Raw genomic sequence first — 23,532 nt, forward strand, 5'->3', positions numbered from 1 at the left:
AAGCGGCAAAATCGGCTGACCTGGATCAGACCGCCTCTAAATTGGACACGATGCTGGCGGTGATGGAGCGGCTAGAGGAGTCGATGCAGCTGACCAAGATTGATAGCGTTGCCATAGATCTCACACACCTGCTAGCTGACCACAAAAAACTGTCGGACCGCACCACCACCCTGGAGGCCACCGCGAATGATATTGCGCCCAAAGTCGCACAAACGGACAGACACGTGCAGGACCTCCTCAACCGCGTAGAATTCCTAGAAGATCACGCGGAGGATGCGGAAGGGAGGGCGAGGAGAAATAATGTCCGCATCGTGGGGCTGCCGGAACGCTGGGAAGGCAGGGAACCCGAGACACACATGGAACAATGGCTGCGGAGCCTACTGCCGGATGGCGCACTCTCACAACATTTTGTAGTGGAACGGGCACACCGGGTGCTGACCCGGCCGCCCCCGGCAGGATCCAGCCCCAGCCCCATGCTCATCCATATCCTGAGTTATGCGACCGCGATGCCATCTTGCGGGAATCCAGGAAGCTGCGGGAGATACGGGTTGAAAATGCTAATATCATGCTCTTCCCTGATTACACAATCCAGGTACAGCGCCAGAGACACTCCTTCTTAGCGGTGAAACAACGGCTCCGTCAGCTGGCCTTGAAGTATTCCCTCCTTTTCCCGGCGCACCTGCGAGTGTTAGCCCAGGACAGAACTCACTTCTTTAATACCCCTGAAGCGGTTGAGGCCTGGCTGGACTCTGGAACAGGCGCGGATCCCCGCGCGTCGTCGGCGTCGCCCCTGCCCCGCTTCCGGGTGCCCCGGCGACGCCACAGGCGCAGGTCCTCGCCAACACGGCAGTTGCGCGTGGAGACGGAGGTTGGCCCCCGGCTGATCTCGTTCACAGTGAGCAACAGGAGGCCCTTCGGATGGTAGCGGAGATCAGCGGCTCCCTGGACACAGACACTGCCTTGGAAGCCAGTCCACGCGAGCTGCCCAGCGACGATGAAAACATTTATGGGCTGCCGGACTCACAAGTGTCGACGGAACTACCGGATGTCACCCCACAGACTGCTGATCTAATCCACTGATGGCGAGACAGGCTGCCCGGAGTGCTTTGCCTGTCTCTGAGTGCCCCTTATGCCATGCTGGACCCGATTTCTACAGGGCTCTTGCTGGGCGCAGACAGCCAGACTCTGGCCCCAGGCTGAACCTTGTCTTCAATCTGAACGGCGCAGTGAGTACTGTTCTGGATGCTGAGGCACCGGGAAAACTCTGGATCAGTTTGGTGGTTGGGGGGTCATGTGATGGAGATGGCACTGACTTTGGGAGTGGGGGATGAGGCGCGATCTGCCCTCAGGTGATACTTGGCTGCGGAGCACTGCACCTAGAGGGTCATAAGCTCCCTGATCGAAAGTGAACCTGTTTCGACTGAGCCGACTGACATGAGACACCTGTGTAGGGGAAGGCATCCTCTATTTGCCTGATAAACTCCTGTAACAGTCACGCCGAGTGCTCAGCAACCCACTGAACTCAAGAGTTTATTAACTCACTAGAGACTTTGGACGACATGTTCTGTCGACCTTTTGGCATTGTTCTTTTGTTTTTTCTGTTCCAAGTTCTGGTTAATTTGTTTTTCCCTTTTACTCCTCTCATGCACACTCAGAGCATGCACGCTAATATTCTGATGGTGACTGTGGGTGTGTGGCTTAAAGAGACGTTGCATTGGCTGTCTTTAGGGCGGGGGGATGGAGAATGCCTGGACGTATCATGTCGGTGGTTAAAATATGCACATGGAACATGCGCGGCATGCACACACCATCAGGCCGTTATCAAATTTACTCTTACCTTAAACAACACCACGTACACATAGCCCTCTTGCAGGAAACTCATTTAACTGGCCCGGAAACGCAGAAACTACACCGTAGATGGCGGGGGCAGTGTTACGCCACTGGATAGTCGTCCTTTGCCCGAGGGGCGTTAATTTGGGTACGGCCCGGGATTCCATTTACACTTTCCCACTTCAGGGTAGACACGGAGGGTAGGTATGTAGTCATCCACGGCAAGCTAGATGGCCAATTGATTGTCCTTGCATCCCTTTACGCCCCTAACACCGAGCAGGGAGACTTCTTTTCACGGTTGTCAACGGTGCTGGCGCCCTGGCACGGTGTTCCCGTGGTGCTGGGAGGCGACTATAACTGTGTCCTAGACGTTGCCCTCGATCGTTCCTTCCCGCCCCTACCCAGCGCACCAGTAACTGGGGCCATGAGGGCACTCACGAATTGGGCGTTACAATGGGATTTGAATGATGCCTGGCGGAGTCGTAACCCGCACACTAGGATCTACTCTTACTACTCAGGCGCACACACACTACATGTTAGGCTGGATAGATACATGCTGACGAGTGACTTGCTCCCCCCTGTCACTGACACCTATTACATGGGTCGCACTCACTCCGACCATAACCCTCATATTCTAGAACTAGCATGGGAGCGCCCACACCCGCCGATACCCACCTGGAGGCTCCAACCGGCTCTGCTATTAGATGCCCCATTCCGTGACGCGCTCTCGGTGCGTCTTTTACAATATTTTGAGGAAAATAACCACACTGCCTCCACCCCGCAACTCGAATGGGACGCATTCAAGGTTGTCACGAGGGGCCACTGTCTGGGCACACAAGCAGGCATGCAGAAGCAAATAGATGTAGAGCTGACGCGCATTGAGTCTGATTTGCGGTGGAGGGTGACGAGGGGCCGCTATTAGAGGCCAGAGAGGCACACGCGCGACTGCTAGATAGGCTAAAGAATTTGAACTATGCAGCTCATTCAGCACGCACCCATCACCTTGGGGACAAACCAGGCAACCTGCTGATGTGGCTGATCAGGCAAGACGCCCAGACCACTCCTGTGACATCAATTTGCACTAAACAAGGCACCACTGTGTACACGCAGAGAGCCATTCAGGACGCCTTTGTGGATCATTGCACAGACCTTTATCAGTCCCGACTGCAGGCTTCAATCGCTGATATAACAGAATATCGATCTGCTCTACCCTTGCCTGGGATAGACGATGCGCAATGCGACTAGGCGCCCCGCTGACGTCCGAGGAACTACGAGTAGCCATTTTTTCCCCCTCCAATGGCAAATCCCCGGCCCCGATGGGCTACCCGCCGAGTTTTACAAAGCTTACTCTATCATTTTGACACCGGAACTATTGCGGATATACGAGGCGGCTTTTGCTGACTCTGCTCTCCCGCCCACACTGAACGAAGCAAACTTGATCTCTCTCCCGAAGCCTGGCAGAGACGGTGCCCAACTGGGATCGTACCACCCACTGGCCCTCCTTGTGAGAAGTTGGCCTGATGTGCAGTGTTCACTATTCTAGTGATCACTATATATCAGTCCAAACAACCCTTATTGATGATTGGTTGTAAGTCAACCTTATAGATCAGCTATCCTAGTAGCATGGATACGAGCAGTCTAAGGCTAAGACTCTAGAGGGCGTGTTAAGCCAGCTGTTTTACCATCACATTACCCCTTGAACACCCAGTGAAAGGACACCACACAAGTGTTATGAAAATAAACAATGTATTTATTAGAATCACAACAACCCTGTACTCTTTATGAGGACAGGGTGCTAAGCACACAACAAACTCTTATGAAAATACTTAAGTTAGCACGTTATACACAAATGCCCGAGGGGCACGAAAAACCATATACTCTAAAAGTGGAATGCGAATTACTAGCAGGTAAGTAACGATTCTCAGAGGCTTTGGGATCGCTAGGACTGGACTACTGAACCTTTAGATTACTAGCAGGAGGCCTAGGGAACTCGGGTGCAGAGTGTGCACTCTCACGCGGGATGCGGGACAAAGTCTATGGAAGCTAGAATTCACAAAGTTAGTGTTCACGGGCGAACCCGACCTGGTAGGGAGAAAACGACAGTGGATCCTGACCCTTGGATAGTGAGGCTATGCTGGGGCACCGAAATGCCGAAGTTACCTAGCCCAGGGGCTGCAGCTGCATAGGTCTGAAAAGACGTCGGGAATCCTCGTGCCGGACCAGGAGCCTGGAAGAAGGAAGTTGCTGGCAGGCGACCAGTGAAGAAAAGTTCGATGGATCCAAGCCTGGATCAAGGGAGAAGAAAACCTGAAAGCAGAGGGGACCAAGTTCTTGAATCACTAGCCAGTGATTAAGTGGGCACCAGGATGGCACCGGGCGAAGTCACCGCAGTCAGGTGAGTGGGCGCTGCTGGGCTCTGCAGTCTCTCGGACCAGGAGGCGTTGTCGGCGACCAGGATGGAGGTGCGAGCTGTCCCACGAAGGTTCTTGCTGTCGACGTCGCTGGACCCAGGATTGGGCAACAAGTCTTGGCAAATGCAAGGCCCACGCGGTGGACCTAAAATGGCGTCTTAGCCGGACCAGGAGGGTCCAGGGTACTTCTCCGATGGAGGGAAGCAAGGGCCAGTCTGGAGCAACCAGACTAGCAGCAGTATTGGCGTCGTTCGGAAGGCCACAAGCCAGCGGGCTAGTAGCCAAACAACGCGGTGAGCAGAAAAAAGCAGAAGGGCCCCACGCCGATCGTGGAGATGCTGGGGGGCTGCTCTTCGGTGCTGGGGCTGCTCAGGGTGGGGGCTTCTCGGACCCCAAAGCACTCACCAGGAAATTACTCGGTGGGCTTGCTGTGCAGAAGTCGTGCAGTCTTGGCGATGGCCGGTCCCTCGAGGTCTCGTCGCACCCACGGTTCTCAGCTGTGCTGTAGAGGTGGGTAGAGGTCAGAGGTGCCAGGGAAGCCGGGTCTCGTCGAGCTGGGCAGTCGGATTCCGGAGGAAGGATGTGCAGCAGACCGCAGTGTTCTTGGATGGTGCCTGCGGATGCAGGGTGACTACTCCTTAGCCACAAGGGAGAATCTTGAGGAAGAAATCGTGAAGTCCTTTCGTGGAAAGTGGTATCTTGATTCCAAAGATGATCTGCTTTGGAAGGGGGCCTGCTCCTACCTTTATCTGGGAAAAGGGGGCTGGCACGCGACTAAGTCCTGCCCTAGGGGTGGGACCAGGAGGGGGGTGGTTACACCCACTTCCTTGGCGGGCTTTTCCCCAGCACAGGGTCTGGAGTGTCCCTGGAACTGGTTCAAGCCAGCCTATGCACAGTGAGCACCGGGGTGCCACGTGCAGTCACCTTCCTCTGAAGCCCTGCCTACCTACAATACACAAAATCCTGTCTGGGACGGTGCTGGCACCGCCCCTGGCAGGAAACCCTTTGTCCTTATCTCCTGCTCTGGGAGGACTCCCAGCAGCAGGAGGGCAGACTTGTGTCTCGGTGGCAGCATCCATTTTGTGGATGCTAAGGCTCTGTCTGACTTTAACCGGGGTTAGGGGTTACATACATGTCGTGTCCCTCTAGAAGGGTGGAATGCTAACCCCGTCGCCAGAATTGGCGAGGGGTTAGTATTCCAATTCGTATGACACCTTACTCGACATGTTTTGATAAAGCGATACCAGAGTTGGCATATAACCGCGAGGATTATAATGCACTTAAGAGTATATTGTATGCGATATCATGGAAACGGCTACGGGATGGATCCCGAAAGCCGCAGACAGGCTCAGCTCATGCCAGAGCACCATCTCACACGATTCCAAGCACTCTGCCTTCAGGATTGTTAAGGCCTGCCATAGGAGTGACTGATAGGAGATCTGTGTGTCCATTTTAGGGTCAGATATAGGTATACTATATCTAAAGCAAAGGGTGATTACACCACCTTGCCCCAGCTGTCAAGCAGCCAGTTGTGTCAGATTTGGATGGCCAGCCAGGGGTGGCATAATACATGCTGCAGCCCCTGGTAGGCCCTGGGTACACCTATGCCCTGGGTACCTAAGGTACACTGTACAGGGACTGATAAGGTGACTCGGTATCCAATTTAGATATGTACCTAAGGTACATGGAATTCATTTTACAGAGAGAGCAGTAGGCCTGGGGCCCTGAATAGCAGGGTCCCAGGTCAACTAAGTCAGAAAACCAGCAAAACACCAGGCAAAAAGTTGGGGGCAACCATAGTCAGGGATCTACCTTCCTACATAACCCCCCCCCCAACGAAAGGAGATGAGGCTATCCTTGCCAGGTAAGCCTATATTGCCTGAGTGGCCATATAAGGAAGTACCAGCACTGGCATGGTTACCCCCTATCTCATGGTCCACTAAGCAATCCCTCACCCTAAGGGTATCTGAGGGTCTCCACCATAGGGAATCTCTACCTGTGGTGTGTTTTGTCAAAGAAAAAGGCTGGTGCTGAAATGGAGTACTGAAGTGAGGCTCCACTAATTTTGGGCTCAGCTTCCTCCAATCATTTTCCACCATAGAGGCCTTTCTTTCCAAGACTGAGTTGTTTTGGGCTCTCAGGGTCAACCTCTGGCTACCTACAGCTGGGGGTTGGGTCCCTCTGTTTGGCTTACTGGAGGGACAGGTCAGGTCTGGGGCCCTCAGGTCCCAGGTTTGGCTGTGCCCAACAGTGTCCATCTGTGGGAGGTCCCTAACTAAATTTAAGGGGGATCCCTCAGGAGTTGGTTTTATTTTCACTTGGCTAGGACTACTAGCTTCAGTGCCCTTAATCTGCTGATTGGAGGGTTCTTTTGGACAGGGGGCCCTTTGGGGTCCAACACTGGCCTCCCTGACCTCTACAGCCCTGGGCTGACTGAGGCAGGGTAGAGAGGGGCAGGCTACCTGCTCCAGACTGGGTCCCACCTTGGAAGGGTCCACTGACATCAGGGGTTCTGCCAGGCTAGGCCTGACTACCTCTGTGGCAGTTTCTTCACAAGGGGTCAGATCAGTTCCCTGAGGAGGCTGACCCTTTCCTAAAGTCTGGTGGGAGGGAGATTTCTCTTCCTCCTCAATGCTCTCTGTCTGAGTGGAGTGATCCATAGTTTCAGGCTTCACAACACTATCATCTGTCTGAGTTTGAGCTGTGGCCATCACAACTCTCCCAACCTTTTCAGGAGGGGGCTCAGTTTGGGTGTGGGCTGTGACCATCACAGCCTTTACAATCTGTTCTGGGAAGGAAGTAGTCTGAGATTGGGCTGTGACTGGCACAGCCCTCCTGACCTGTTCAGGGAGGACATCTTGGACTGGGGCTGTGGCTACCACTGCTCCACTAACCTTACCATGGAAGTTTACCATTTTAGAATGGGTCTCTTGCTCTACTTCAGCCCAGGCTGAGAGCTCTAAATCATTCCCCAGTAGGCAATCTACAGGCAAGTTTGGTGACACTGCCACTCTCTTGTGGCCAGTGACACCTCCCCAGCTGAGATTGACCACTGCCATGGGATGATCTCTCTGTACTCCATCAATATTGGTCACCTGGTATGTGGCACCAGGTAAAAGTTGCCTTGAGGGGACTAGACTCTCAGTCACCATAGTGATGCTAGCCCCTGTATCTCTATAGGCCTCAACTTTTATACCATTGATGAGGGGCTCCTGTCTGTACTTGCCCAAGGTGTTGGGACAAGTTGTGAAGTTGGCAAACCCCATGCCAGTCTCACAGACAAGAGTATCTAAGTTTGGGGACCTGGTTAGGCCAGAGTCCCCAGGAACTCCCAAAGTAAATGCACCCAAATTCTTGGGGGCACTCCCACCACCTGGGGGATTACTACTAGTAGTAACAGGAGGTTTGGGAATGTTACTTGGGGGTATGTTCTCCTTATTGTTATTCTTTGGGCAACTGCTGTCAGTTTTTAAATGACCCACCTGTTTACAGGGATAACAATAAGGTTTCTTCTGGTTATTGGAAGGATTCTGGGACCCACCCCCCTCAGAGGATTTTTGGGGCCCTGATGTGGTTTGATCTGGAGATTTATTCCCACCCTTCTCTTGAGGCTTGGTTGATTCCTTTTTCTGGTCACCACCTTGGTTCTTGGGCCTAATCCTGGTTCTGACCCATTTGTCTGCCCTCTTACCCAATTCTTGTGGAAAGGTCAGATCAGAGTCTACCAGGTGCTGGTGTAATAACTGGTTCTGACAATTATTTAAGACTTGCTCTCTCATAATAAGATTATATAATCCTGTGAAGTCAGTAACCTTGCTACCCAGTAGCCAGCCTTCCAAAGCCTTAGTGGCACAATCAACAAAGTCAGACCAGTCCTGAGACTGAGTTTTCTGGGTGTCTCTGAACAGCAACCTGTACTGCTCAGTGGTTAAACCAAACCCATCAACCAGTGTATTTTTCAGGACCTGGTAATCATTAGCATCCTCCACTCTTGTAGTGAGGAGCTTGTCTCTACCTTTACCATCAAAGGAGAGCCACAGTATAGCTGCCCACTGACTTTGGGGAATGCCCTGCACAGTGCAGGCCCTCTCCAAAGCAGCCATCCATTTCTGGATGTCATCCCCTTGCTTAAAGGGGGGCACTATTTTTGTCAGGTGTTTAGTGTCTAAACCCTTCTCTCTATCTCTTGGGAGATTGCTGCCACCAGTGGGAGCTAACCCACTCATCTGCTGCTCTCTTGCCAGGGCAAGCTTCTCTTTGGCCAGAGCAATTTCTTCCCTTTCAATCCTCAGAGTAGCCTGTCTCATCCTAGCTTCATGCTCCATTCTCTGAGGGGAAGTCAATCTCCTCTGGGGAGAGTTCCTTCTCCTCTGAGAAGAGGCATTAGAGTGCAGAGATCTATTGGAGTCCCTAGAAAGAGATCTATCTCTCCTAACTCCAAGGTTAGGCCTACTTAGGGTCAGTACTGGGGGTCCCCCAGATCCTAGCCCAAGTAAGTCTAAGTTGGCCCTAGTTAGCCTTCTGACTACCTCAAGACCTTTGTCTACCTCGTCCCCAGAGAGTTCCCCTTGATCCTCCTCCTCAACTGCAGTAGCAATGTTGGGGAGATCTGGATCCTCAGAGGTTCCCTCTAAGGCTGGCATGTTCTCATGTAACTGAGAAAGCTTTCTGGCATCATATGTCTCTAAGAGACCTATCAGAAAGGGAGTGGTGGGGTTAGACCCCTGCTTCAGTTTCCTGGAGACACAGATTTGTCTCATCTCCTGAAAACTGAGAGCTGCATATCTTGAAGTGACCTGTGGAGGGTCAACACTGACCAGGGGAGTCTCAGTAGATTCTCCCTTGGTAGACATGCTTTTCTAGTGAGGTGTAAGTGGTGCACTTACCTACACTATATGTTTGCCTACTGATCCCTTGCTAGAGTTGTAGTTTAGGGTGTGCTAGGCCCTAGGAGCTACAACAGCTGGTTCAGTAGAACTCAGAGTATTCTAAGCTAAGTTATATGTACCTTTAGTACTTATGTGATCTTTCACAAGATATTCTTAGGGCATGTGTGGTAAAACAACAGCAAGCTCAAATCCCAACCGCTGCTCACCAATGTGAGAAGTTGGCCTGATGTGCAGTGTTCACTATTCTAGTGATCACTATATATCAGTCCAAACAACCCTTATTGATGATTGGTTGTAAGTCAACCTTATAGACCAGCTATCCTAGTAGCATGGATACGAGCAGTCTAAGGCTAAGACTCTAGAGGGCGTGTTAAGCCAGCTGTTTTACCATCACATTACCCCTTGAACACCCAGTGAAAGGACACCACACAAGTGTTATGAAAATAAACAATGTATTTATTAGAATCACAACAACCCTGTACTCTTTATGAGGACAGGGTGCTAAGCACACAACAAACTCTTATGAAAATACTTAAGTTAGCACGTTATACACAAATGCCCGAGGGGCACGAAAAACCATATACTCTAAAAGTGGAATGCGAATTATACTAGCAGGTAAGTAACGATTCTCAGAGGCTTTGGGATCGCTAGGACTGGACTACTGAACCTTTAGATTACTAGCAGGAGGCCTAGGGAACTCGGGTGCAGAGTGTGCACTCTCACGCGGGATGCGGGACAAAGTCTATGGAAGCTAGAATTCACAAAGTTAGTGTTCACGGGCGAACCCGACCTGGTAGGGAGAAAACGACAGTGGATCCTGACCCTTGGATAGTGAGGCTACGCCGGGGCACCGAAATGCCGAAGTTACCTAGCCCAGGGGCTGCAGCTGCATAGGTCTGAAAAGACGTCGGGAATCCTCGTGCCGGACCAGGAGCCTGGAAGAAGGAAGTTGCTGGCAGGCGACCAGTGAAGAAAAGTTCGATGGATCCAAGCCTGGATCAAGGGAGAAGAAAACCTGAAAGCAGAGGGGACCAAGTTCTTGAATCACTAGCCAGTGATTAAGTGGGCACCAGGATGGCACCGGGCGAAGTCACCGCAGTCAGGTGAGTGGGCGCTGCTGGGCTCTGCAGTCTCTCGGACCAGGAGGCGTTGTCGGCGACCAGGATGGAGGTGCGAGCTGTCCCACGAAGGTTCTTGCTGTCGACGTCGCTGGACCCAGGATTGGGCAACAAGTCTTGGCAAATGCAAGGCCCACGCGGTGGACCTAAAATGGCGTCTTAGCCGGACCAGGAGGGTCCAGGGTACTTCTCCGATGGAGGGAAGCAAGGGCCAGTCTGGAGCAACCAGACTAGCAGCAGTATTGTCGTCGGGCGTCGTTCGGAAGGCCACAAGCCAGCGGGCTAGTAGCCAAACAACGCGGTGAGCAGAAAAAAGCAGAAGGGCCCCACGCCGATCGTGGAGATGCTGGGGGGCTGCTCTTCGGTGCTGGAGCTGCTCAGGGTGGGGGCTTCTCGGACCCCAAAGCACTCACCAGGAAATTACTCGGTGGGCTTGCTGTGCAGAAGTCGTGCAGTCTTGGCGATGGCCGGTCCCTCGAGGTCTCGTCGCACCCACGGTTCTCAGCTGTGCTGTAGAGGTGGGTAGAGGTCAGAGGTGCCAGGGAAGCCGGGTCTCGTCGAGCTGGGCAGTCGGATTCCGGAGGAAGGACGTGCAGCAGACCGCAGTGTTCTTGGATGGTGCCTGCGGATGCAGGGTGACTACTCCTTAGCCACAAGGGAGAATCTTGAGGAAGAAATCGTGAAGTCCTTTCGTGGAAAGTGGTATCTTGATTCCAAAGATGATCTGCTTTGGAAGGGGGCCTGCTCCTACCTTTATCTGGGAAAAGGGGGCTGGCACGCGACTAAGTCCTGCCCTAGGGATGGGACCAGGAGGGGGGTGGTTACACCCACTTCCTTGGCGGGCTTTTCCCCAGCACAGGGTCTGGAGTGTCCCTGGAACTGGTTCAAGCCAGCCTATGCACAGTGAGCACCGGGGTGCCACGTGCAGTCACCTTCCTCTGAAGCCCTGCCTACCTACAATACACAAAATCCTGTCTGGGACGGTGCTGGCACCGCCCCTGGCAGGAAACCCTTTGTCCTTATCTCCTGCTCTGGGAGGACTCCCAGCAGCAGGAGGGCAGACTTGTGTCTCGGTGGCAGCATCCATTTTGTGGATGCTAAGGCTCTGTCTGACTTTAACCGGGGTTAGGGGTTACATACATGTCGTGTCCCTCTAGAAGGGTGGAATGCTAACCCCGTCGCCAGAATTGGCGAGGGGTTAGTATTCCAATTCGTATGACACCTTACTCGACATGTTTTGATAAAGCGATACCAGAGTTGGCATATAACCGCGAGGATTATAATGCACTTAAGAGTATATTGTATGCGATATCATGGAAACGGCTAAGGGATGGATCCCGAAAGCCGCAGACAGGCTCAGCTCATGCCAGAGCACCATCTCACACGATTCCAAGCACTCTGCCTTCAGGATTGTTAAGGCCTGCCATAGGAGTGACTGATAGGAGATCTGTGTGTCCATTTTAGGGTCAGATATAGGTATACTATATCTAAAGCAAAGGGTGATTACACCACCTTGCCCCAGCTGTCAAGCAGCCAGTTGTGTCAGATTTGGATGGCCAGCCAGGGGTGGCATAATACATGCTGCAGCCCCTGGTAGGCCCTGGGTACACCTATGCCCTGGGTACCTAAGGTACACTGTACAGGGACTGATAAGGTGACTCGGTATCCAATTTAGATATGTACCTAAGGTACATGGAATTCATTTTACAGAGAGAGCAGTAGGCCTGGGGCCCTGAATAGCAGGGTCCCAGGTCAACTAAGTCAGAAAACCAGCAAAACACCAGGCAAAAAGTTGGGGGCAACCATAGTCAGGGATCTACCTTCCTACATAACCCCCCCCCAACGAAAGGAGATGAGGCTATCCTTGCCAGGTAAGCCTATATTGCCTGAGTGGCCATATAAGGAAGTACCAGCACTGGCATGGTTACCCCCTATCTCATGGTCCACTAAGCAATCCCTCACCCTAAGGGTATCTGAGGGTCTCCACCATAGGGAATCTCTACCTGTGGTGTGTTTTGTCAAAGAAAAAGGCTGGTGCTGAAATGGAGTACTGAAGTGAGGCTCCACTAATTTTGGGCTCAGCTTCCTCCAATCATTTTCCACCATAGAGGCCTTTCTTTCCAAGACTGAGTTGTTTTGGGCTCTCAGGGTCAACCTCTGGCTACCTACAGCTGGGGGTTGGGTCCCTCTGTTTGGCTTACTGGAGGGACAGGTCAGGTCTGGGGCCCTCAGGTCCCAGGTTTGGCTGTGCCCAACAGTGTCCATCTGTGGGAGGTCCCTAACTAAATTTAAGGGGGATCCCTCAGGAGTTGGTTTTATTTTCACTTGGCTAGGACTACTAGCTTCAGTGCCCTTAATCTGCTGATTGGAGGGTTCTTTTGGACAGGGGGCCCTTTGGGGTCCAACACTGGCCTCCCTGACCTCTATAGCCCTGGGCTGACTGAGGCAGGGTAGAGAGGGGCAGGCTACCTGCTCCAGACTGGGTCCCACCTTGGAAGGGTCCACTGACATCAGGGGTTCTGCCAGGCTAGGCCTGACTACCTCTGTGGCAGTTTCTTCACAAGGGGTCAGATCAGTTCCCTGAGGAGGCTGACCCTTTCCTAAAGTCTGGTGGGAGGGAGATTTCTCTTCCTCCTCAATGCTCTCTGTCTGAGTGGAGTGATCCATAGTTTCAGGCTTCACAACACTATCATCTGTCTGAGTTTGAGCTGTGGCCATCACAACTCTCCCAACCTTTTCAGGAGGGGGCTCAGTTTGGGTGTGGGCTGTGACCATCACAGCCTTTACAATCTGTTCTGGGAAGGAAGTAGTCTGAGATTGGGCTGTGACTGGCACAGCCCTCCTGACCTGTTCAGGGAGGACATCTTGGACTGGGGCTGTGGCTACCACTGCTCCACTAACCTTACCATGGAAGTTTACCATTTTAGAATGGGTCTCTTGCTCTACTTCAGCCCAGGCTGAGAGCTCTAAATCATTCCCCAGTAGGCAATCTACAGGCAAGTTTGGTGACACTGCCACTCTCTTGTGGCCAGTGACACCTCCCCAGCTGAGATTGACCACTGCCATGGGATGATCTCTCTGTACTCCATCAATATTGGTCACCTGGTATGTGGCACCAGGTAAAAGTTGCCTTGAGGGGACTAGACTCTCAGTCACCATAGTGATGCTAGCCCCTGTATCTCTATAGGCCTCAACTTTTATACCATTGATGAGGGGCTCCTGTCTGTACTTGCCCAAGGTGTTGGGACAAGTTGTGAAGTTGGCAAACCCCATGCCAGTCTCACAGACAAGAGTATCTAAGTTTGGGGACCTGGTTAGGCCAGAGTCCCCAGGAACTCCCAAAGTAAATGCACCCAAATTCTTGGGGGCACTCCCACCACCTGGGGGATTACTACTAGTAGTAACAGGAGGTTTGGGAATGTTACTTGGGGGTATGTTCTCCTTATTGTTATTCTTTGGGCAACTGCTGTCAGTTTTTAAATGACCCACCTGTTTACAGGGATAACAATAAGGTTTCTTCTGGTTATTGGAAGGATTCTGGGACCCACCCCCCTCAGAGGATTTTTGGGGCCCTGATGTGGTTTGATCTGGAGATTTATTCCCACCCTTCTCTTGAGGCTTGGTTGATTCCTTTTTCTGGTCACTACCTTGGTTCTTGGGCCTAATCCTGGTTCTGACCCATTTGTCTGCCCTCTTACCCAATTCTTGTGGAAAGGTCAGATCAGAGTCTACCAGGTGCTGGTGTAATAACTGGTTCTGACAATTATTTAAGACTTGCTCTCTCATAATAAGATTATATAATCCTGTGAAGTCAGTAACCTTGCTACCCAGTAGCCAGCCTTCCAAAGCCTTAGTGGCACAATCAACAAAGTCAGACCAGTCCTGAGACTGAGTTTTCTGGGTGTCTCTGAACAGCAACCTGTACTGCTCAGTGGTTAAACCAAACCCATCAACCAGTGTATTTTTCAGGACCTGGTAATCATTAGCATCCTCCACTCTTGTAGTGAGGAGCTTGTCTCTACCTTTACCATCAAAGGAGAGCCACAGTATAGCTCCCCACTGACTTTGGGGAATGCCCTGCACAGTGCAGGCCCTCTCCAAAGCAGCCATCCATTTCTGGATGTCATCCCCTTGCTTAAAGGGGGGCACTATTTTTGTCAGGTGTTTAGTGTCTAAACCCTTCTCTCTATCTCTTGGGAGATTGCTGCCACCAGTGGGAGCTAACCCACTCATCTGCTGCTCTCTTGCCAGGGCAAGCTTCTCTTTGGCCAGGGCAATTTCTTCCCTTTCAATCCTCAGAGTAGCCTGTCTCATCCTAGCTTCATGCTCCATTCTCTGAGGGGAAGTCAATCTCCTCTGGGGAGAGTTCCTTCTCCTCTGAGAAGAGGCATTAGAGTGCAGAGATCTATTGGAGTCCCTAGAAAGAGATCTATCTCTCCTAACTCCAAGGTTAGGCCTACTTAGGGTCAGTACTGGGGGTCCCCCAGATCCTAGCCCAAGTAAGTCTAAGTTGGCCCTAGTTAGCCTTCTGACTACCTCAAGACCTTTGTCTACCTCGTCCCCAGAGAGTTCCCCTTGATCCTCCTCCTCAACTGCAGTAGCAATGTTGGGGAGATCTGGATCCTCAGAGGTTCCCTCTAAGGCTGGCATGTTCTCATGTAACTGAGAAAGCTTTCTGGCATCATATGTCTCTAAGAGACCTATCAGAAAGGGAGTGGTGGGGTTAGACCCCTGCTTCAGTTTCCTGGAGACACAGATTTGTCTCATCTCCTGAAAACTGAGAGCTGCATATCTTGAAGTGACCTGTGGAGGGTCAACACTGACCAGGGGAGTCTCAGTAGATTCTCCCTGGGTAGACATGCTTTTCTAGTGAGGTGTAAGTGGTGCACTTACCTACACTATATGTTTGCCTACTGATCCCTTGCTAGAGTTGTAGTTTAGGGTGTGCTAGGCCCTAGGAGCTACAACAGCTGGTTCAGTAGAACTCAGAGTATTCTAAGCTAAGTTATATGTACCTTTAGTACTTATGTGATCTTTCACAAGATATTCTTAGGGCATGTGTGGTAAAACAACAGCAAGCTCAAATCCCAACCGCTGCTCACCAATGTGAGAAGTTGGCCTGATGTGCAGTGTTCACTATTCTAGTGATCACTATATATCAGTCCAAACAACCCTTATTGATGATTGGTTGTAAGTCAACCTTATAGACCAGCTATCCTAGTAGCATGGATACGAGCAGTCTAAGGCTAAGACTCTAGAGGGCGTGTTAAGCCAGCTGTTTTACCATCACATTACCCCTTGAACACCCAGTGAAAGGACACCACACAAGTGTTATGAAAATAAACAATGTATTTATTAGAATCACAACAACCCTGTACTCTTTATGAGGACAGGGTGCTAAGCACACAACAAACTCTTATGAAAATACTTAAGTTAGCACGTTATACACAAATGCCCGAGGGGCACGAAAAACCATATACTCTAAAAGTGGAATGCGAATTATACTAGCAGGTAAGTAACGATTCTCAGAGGCTTTGGGATCGCTAGGACTGGACTACTGAACCTTTAGATTACTAGCAGGAGGCCTAGGGAACTCGGGTGCAGAGTGTGCACTCTCACGCGGGATGCGGGACAAAGTCTATGGAAGCTAGAATTCACAAAGTTAGTGTTCACGGGCGAACCCGACCTGGTAGGGAGAAAACGACAGTGGATCCTGACCCTTGGATAGTGAGGCTACGCCGGGGCACCGAAATGCCGAAGTTACCTAGCCCAGGGGCTGCAGCTGCATAGGTCTGAAAAGACGTCGGGAATCCTCGTGCCGGACCAGGAGCCTGGAAGAAGGAAGTTGCTGGCAGGCGACCAGTGAAGAAAAGTTCGATGGATCCAAGCCTGGATCAAGGGAGAAGAAAACCTGAAAGCAGAGGGGACCAAGTTCTTGAATCACTAGCCAGTGATTAAGTGGGCACCAGGATGGCACCGGGCGAAGTCACCGCAGTCAGGTGAGTGGGCGCTGCTGGGCTCTGCAGTCTCTCGGACCAGGAGGCGTTGTCGGCGACCAGGATGGAGGTGCGAGCTGTCCCACGAAGGTTCTTGCTGTCGACGTCGCTGGACCCAGGATTGGGCAACAAGTCTTGGCAAATGCAAGGCCCACGCGGTGGACCTAAAATGGCGTCTTAGCCGGACCAGGAGGGTCCAGGGTACTTCTCCGATGGAGGGAAGCAAGGGCCAGTCTGGAGCAACCAGACTAGCAGCAGTATTGTCGTCGGGCGTCGTTCGGAAGGCCACAAGCCAGCGGGCTAGTAGCCAAACAACGCGGTGAGCAGAAAAAAGCAGAAGGGCCCCACGCCGATCGTGGAGATGCTGGGGGGCTGCTCTTCGGTGCTGGAGCTGCTCAGGGTGGGGGCTTCTCGGACCCCAAAGCACTCACCAGGAAATTACTCGGTGGGCTTGCTGTGCAGAAGTCGTGCAGTCTTGGCGATGGCCGGTCCCTCGAGGTCTCGTCGCACCCACGGTTCTCAGCTGTGCTGTAGAGGTGGGTAGAGGTCAGAGGTGCCAGGGAAGCCGGGTCTCGTCGAGCTGGGCAGTCGGATTCCGGAGGAAGGACGTGCAGCAGACCGCAGTGTTCTTGGATGGTGCCTGCGGATGCAGGGTGACTACTCCTTAGCCACAAGGGAGAATCTTGAGGAAGAAATCGTGAAGTCCTTTCGTGGAAAGTGGTATCTTGATTCCAAAGATGATCTGCTTTGGAAGGGGGCCTGCTCCTACCTTTATCTGGGAAAAGGGGGCTGGCACGCGACTAAGTCCGGCCCTAGGGGTGGGACCAGGAGGGGGGTGGTTACACCCACTTCCTTGGCGGGCTTTTCCCCAGCACAGGGTCTGGAGTGTCCCTGGAACTGGTTCAAGCCAGCCTATGCACAGTGAGCACCGGGGTGCCACGTGCAGTCACCTTCCTCTGAAGCCCTGCCTACCTACAATACACAAAATCCTGTCTGGGACGGTGCTGGCACCGCCCCTGGCAGGAAACCCTTTGTCCTTATCTCCTGCTCTGGGAGGACTCCCAGCAGCAGGAGGGCAGACTTGTGTCTCGGTGGCAGCATCCATTTTGTGGATGCTAAGGCTCTGTCTGACTTTAACCGGGGTTAGGGGTTACATACATGTCGTGTCCCTCTAGAAGGGTGGAATGCTAACCCCGTCGCCAGAATTGGCGAGGGGTTAGTATTCCAATTCGTATGACACCTTACTCGACATGTTTTGATAAAGCGATACCAGAGTTGGCATATAACCGCGAGGATTATAATGCACTTAAGAGTATATTGTATGCGATATCATGGAAACGGCTAAGGGATGGATCCCGAAAGCCGCAGACAGGCTCAGCTCATGCCAGAGCACCATCTCACACGATTCCAAGCACTCTGCCTTCAGGATTGTTAAGGCCTGCCATAGGAGTGACTGATAGGAGATCTGTGTGTCCATTTTAGGGTCAGATATAGGTATACTATATCTAAAGCAAAGGGTGATTACACCACCTTGCCCCAGCTGTCAAGCAGCCAGTTGTGTCAGATTTGGATGGCCAGCCAGGGGTGGCATAATACATGCTGCAGCCCCATGTAGGCCCTGGGTACACCTATGCCCTGGGTACCTAAGGTACACTGTACAGGGACTGATAAGGTGACTCAGTATCCAATTTAGATATGTACCTAAGGTACATGGAATCCATTTTACAGAGAGAGCAGTAGGCCTGGGGCCCTGAATAGCAGGGTCCCAGGTCAACTAAGTCAGAAAACCAGCAAAACACCAGGCAAAAAGTTGGGGGCAACCATAGTCAGGGATCTACCTTCCTACACTCCTCAACACGGATTACAAGATCCTGGCTTCCACGCTGGCCTAGCGTTTAGCTCCCCTGGTGCCTAACCTTGTCCACACCTACAAATGGTTTTGTTCCGGCTCGTTGCACCTCGCACAACATCCAGCGATTGTTTAGGGTGCAGAGTTTTGCCACAAATCGATGGCCCCATTCCGGATGTCTGGTGCTCGACCTTGAAAAGGCATTTGATTCCATAGAATGGCCTTATCTAGTGTCTGTGTTACAGAAATATGGCCTGGGCGATGATTATATCCGAATGGTGGAGCTGCTGTACCAGCGGCCCACTGTGCGGGTCCGCACGGGTAAGCTGTTATCAGACACTATCCGAGTGCGCAGAGGAACCCGGCAGGGTCGCCCCCTGTCCTCTTTAATCTTCTCACTGGTGATGGAGCCCCTGGCGGCGCAGTTGCGAGCCTCTGGCGCGGATTGGGGTATCCCCCCAGCTGATGGCGTACACGCAGTATCGCTGTATGCTGATGACCTATTGCTCTGTGAGGGACTTGACCCGCTTCCCATTAGCGCTTACTGCTGTCTTCCGCACCTTTGGGGCGATGTCGGGGCTCAAGGTCAATTGGGCTAAGTCTGGCGTGTATTCCTTTGATGCTGCCACACCGGAATGTGCAATCACCATCCAGGGTGAAAGGCTTGGCTGGTATCCAACCACGTTCCGCTACCCTGGAATATGTGTATAGAAGCCTCACAGATGTGTTGGAGGGTAATCTAGTAAGGGGAATCTCCTCTCTACAGGCACAGATGTCTTTTTGGAAGACTCTTCCTCTGAATGTGCCCAGCGGAGTCACTTTGACGAAGATGATAGTGCTGCCCAGATTACTGTATTTCTATGCTAACCTCCCGGTCTATGTCCCCATGCGCATATTTCGTGAACTAGAGACCTCAGTCCGGAACCTGATCTGGAGCGCGGGAAGGCCCCGAGTGGCTCTGAGGGCACTTTATGCCTCTACAGAGGCTGGGGGCCTGGCGGTCCCCAATCAGGGGCTTTACTATGTAGCAGCGCAGGTGCAGTGGGCAACCAGCTGGCTGAGCGGGAAAAACCTAGGAGATACAGCCACAGACACCACTATCATGACGCTCACACAAATACACACACTGTTCCACCCTTTGGCCAAAACCCGCTGCCCAACACAGTTGCACTTAGCAGTAGCGCGTAAGTGCTATACGAGAAGCTTGAAGCTCACTAGCTCCACGAGGCCGTGTGCTCCAAACCTACCACTGTTGGGGACGCCCAGGGACAATGGTGTGCTCACAGAGGCGGCACTGAGTAGCTGGGCGCAGGCTGGAGTGGACACTGTAGGAGATCTACATGTCGAGGGGGTATTGGTCCCTTTTGAAACGCTGGCCGCTGACACTGGCCTCCCGGCAGGACAGTTTCTGCTACACGCAACACTCATACGCACACTAACACAGGCCTGGGGTGACCTTTCTGAAGAGCTGCCAATCCATTTGCTGATACAATACTTGCATGTTATGGGGAACGGGTCCCACGTGGTGCATTGGCTAGCGCAGGCCCTCCACATCCACACACAATTTTCTTCCCAGCGCCTGCGGGACAGGTGGGCGGGGGACAGGGAACGGGAATGGACTGATAAGGAATGGGCGGTGGTATTGGCTGGCGCAACAAATATACCACGCAACTACGGCTTTAAAATGATTCAATTCTACATCATACACCGTGCATATTTGTCTCCGGACAAGATCAATCGCTACTTCGGGCTCACCACGTCTGCATGCCCGAGATGTGGGCTAGTCATAGCAGATTTTTTGCACATGCTCTGGTCCTGCCCCTCACTACACGACTACTGGTGCGCGGTGTCGGCTTCCTTGGCTGCAGGTGTAGGTAGGGAACTGCAACACACATGGGAAACATGCATATTAGGTCTCTACAAACGGACGAAGCTGACAAAAGTTCCCACTAGATTCTGGGACCTCGTTTTGATAACGGCGAATAGGCTAATCACTAAACGCTGGAAAAACAGCGAGCCCCGACAGGCGGCACATTGGCGCAGCTCTTTTGATAACTGGGCAAGAGCAGAAAGCATAACCTTGCACAGGAAAGAAACGGCGGGACACCGCGCATATCCCATAGCACAGACCTAGGATGACACCTTGGCCGCCTTTCACCGGGCATGCCTTCAATGCGGAATCACTTAGGCACACCCCCTCTGACCCAGCCCCCGACCGTGACACTAGCATAAGACGTGGTTCAGTACTATCGTCCTGCGTCTGAATCCCAACAAGGGGAAAGCCCTTGTCGGAGCAAACTAGACATACCCACACATTGCAGCCCGATGGCATGGCTCCTAACGTAATGGAGTCCCGCTGCGGACGTGAAGGCCGCTGTTGTCCCTTCGCGCCTCCCCACCGGCCCCTTGCCCCCCCCCCCCCCCACCCTATCGGACTGCGTCACCTGCGTATCCCCCTGTCTCCCAGAAAAGCCACACTGCGCATTAGATATTCTACATTAGCGATAGCACAGCACTAACAACCAGCCTCTCTTTTGTTTATTCTCTTTTGATTTTTTCACATTTTATGATGTCATCGTTTATCACGTTATTGTTAAAGTTTCGAAGAACGGTTATATTGTTCTGAATATCGTATAACACGAACACTCCTTTGGGCCCGTCCCGATGACTATGAGTGGATTCAGTTGTATTGTTGCTATAGCTGGATGGAGATGCATACTCTTAGAGGCACATGACTGAGAACACGCCTTTGTAACGGAATCACCGGCTGCTAGCACACATGACTAGATGAATCGATATGCCATATATACCCCGCACTTTTCTTGTTTCATGTGTCCTCAGAGCCTGCCGGCACCTTTGATAATGTGGGATTGATTTATTTCGGATGGTGTTTTCCTTATTATTTTAATGTAAACCCGCCATTTCTTGGAAAACTGACCTATAGGTATAAGTGCCTTAGGGTACACACTTGATTTGTAAACGACGGAAAGCAAGTAATGTCATCACAGCAAACTGTTGTTGCTAAAGTATATATTTGTATGATCGCGACTTGTTAAGATATGTCTACATTGAAAATACTTTGATATGTTATGCAATCCAAATAACAAATGCAATAAAAGATATTCAAACAAAAAAACAGTGACTTGATATGATGAGCAGATGTAAATAATACTCGGGGGTTGGGTTTTCCCATCCTCTTTCTCTTTAATAGAACTGAAAATTGCTGTTTGCGATAGATTGGAAGTTTTCCATTCTGTGGCAGGAACAGAGTGTGGATTATGCAGCTTTAAAACTGATTACATTCCAAGGATGCAACATACTCCGCAGGCTGGCAGTCAGAACTTGCAAAGTGAAATTCAGAATCCCATTCTGCTGTTTTTAGGAAGCCTACTTATCTAGATCGTAAAAGGAAATATTTTGAAACCATGGATTCTTAAGTGGAATGGCTCAAAACCTGAAGATGTTGATGCTTACCTCCGCCATAATCCATTTGGCCCTTACTAAACTCGCAGTTTAGACTGGATTATAAAGCTTTTTGAAGAAAATAAACAATTGATCTCCCCTATGACTGAAGCACTCTTTTGGGCTACCTTCAAATGCTATCAAACACTGTGCCACAAACAGTTTAGGATTAGTGGGAAAATGGAGTGTTTAACTCGTCTAGTACTACTTTTAGTCTATCTAGCATTAGTGATCGAAACTGCAAACTGAGTAAATACTCTGTTAAATCCAGAGTCTATACTTCGGACACACTTGTGAAAGAAATTAAAGAAAGTAGCATTGCCAACTTTACAAATATTTATATTCTGGACAGGCCCTCATTGGCCAGTCAATCCTTCAAAAACCTTAAAACAATGCTAACATTGATGAATTAGGCATTGTAATACGCTTACTGAACTTGAAAACTAATGGATGTTCTCCCACAGGGGATCTTACAATCTTAAATGAGTCTGCCTTTGTTTACTAACCTGTAAGAGTGTGAGCGAGAAGTCCACCATCAGCCAACTGAGGAAGAATAGAAACAATGTGGGACATGTTGATACCCTAATCACCAAACTAATCAGAAAATGATTGCAAGATGGCATGTAATGTTTCCGCGTTCTTCAGGCTATTGTATCTCCTTCTGAAAGGTTTGGGGCGTGCCAACACCCCCTGAAGCCCTTTAAGCCACAATTGTGAGTGCATTTGATATCACCCATGGGGTGAGGGTTAGCATGGTGTCTAATTTCATTTTACATGGTGGCTTGTCTAAAGTAGTTTGGAAACAAAGGGATGGGAACTTATTGCTTGAGTGTGTGTTGGATAAACAAAATATCAAATATTGAATTTCATAAGGTATCCTAATGCTTCAAATTTGTTTATATTTGAAAACTAGACATGAATAAATAGCTATTTAGTGCACGGTGTTCAGCCCCTTCTAATTTGGATCTCCCTTTCTTGGTTTTGTATAACTATTCAAAAATGGAATCCCATGGTAGTGGAGTTGGGAGGCAATTTGATAGTGTTTAGATCACATATAAGGACGGCCTTCTAAATAGTATGTTTCCAAGAATGTTTCTCCAGATTGTTAGACTCTTTACTGCATTGTGTTACAGGAAACCCCAGGGCTCATGCCATGGAAGACAAGCTGCTAATTTACTTGCAATCCTCTTTGTGGAGGTCTCTCTAGTTTCAGCAACAGCTATTGTCTAGATTCATATGTGTTGCTGAATACAAAAGTAAGTCACTCAGAACCAGTCCTTGAAGGTCTGTTTAATTATTGCTTACTATCTTTGGTATTTAATTTAATTTTTAATTATGAATGTCAATACATTGAAGAAAGTTACTTAGTGGCAGCAATGATCCCCCTTAAATGTGTTTTCCATGGTGTCCCTTCCTACTTTTTATGAATAGATTGTCAATCTCTTCTGTTCCTCCTTCAGAAGTTGAAGATTGCTAGTGGTAAAAGTATCATGGAAACAGGTTGGTTATGCCAAATATTTGAGTTAAAAAGGTTAACATGAATTCTGAGATCTTACTTCTGACAAGACAGCGCGAGGGTGTAAGCATATGGATCTATTAATGATGCAGTAATGGAGAATCAGTGTGAAATGTATTAAGCTTTGTCCTGATTGTTTCGGGTTTTCATCTGAAATATGAATATCTACAGGCATTAACCCCAGTCTATCATCTTTGTTGCTTTTTTCAGGTTATTAAAATGAAGACCAACTTGGAAAGATTTCAAATTACCAAACTTTGCCCATTCCAAGAAAAAATACGGAAGCAGTATTTAAGCACAAATGTAAGAAAAATTATACATTTAGCGTTTAATGCATTGTTTTTCATATGAGTTGAATGAAGACTATGCAATCTCATCTGTGAGCTACTTTATATTTTTTTGCTCGAGTCTCAAGGGCTTGTTTGTACAGACCTGCACGTCTTGCATAATACAGTTGTTGT

General features: G+C 50.5%; 1 protein-coding gene across 6 annotated transcripts in view; it reads left to right on the forward strand.

The window, feature by feature from the left end:
- The window catches only part of GTF2H1 (general transcription factor IIH subunit 1), a 482,809-nt gene that overhangs the window by 351,282 nt on the left and 107,995 nt on the right, over positions 1-23,532 (forward strand). For all 6 annotated transcript variants that reach the window (XM_078681075.1, XM_078681072.1, XM_078681073.1 and 3 more), the window contains exon 14: positions 23,282-23,374. In XM_078681075.1, the coding sequence (XP_078537201.1) occupies positions 23,282-23,374 (93 nt within the window). The remainder of the gene's footprint in view (positions 1-23,281; positions 23,375-23,532) is intronic.

Source organism: Lissotriton helveticus, chromosome 3_1 (assembly GCF_964261635.1).
Source record: "Lissotriton helveticus chromosome 3_1, aLisHel1.1, whole genome shotgun sequence".
NCBI classification, from domain to species: Eukaryota; Metazoa; Chordata; class Amphibia; order Caudata; family Salamandridae; genus Lissotriton; species Lissotriton helveticus.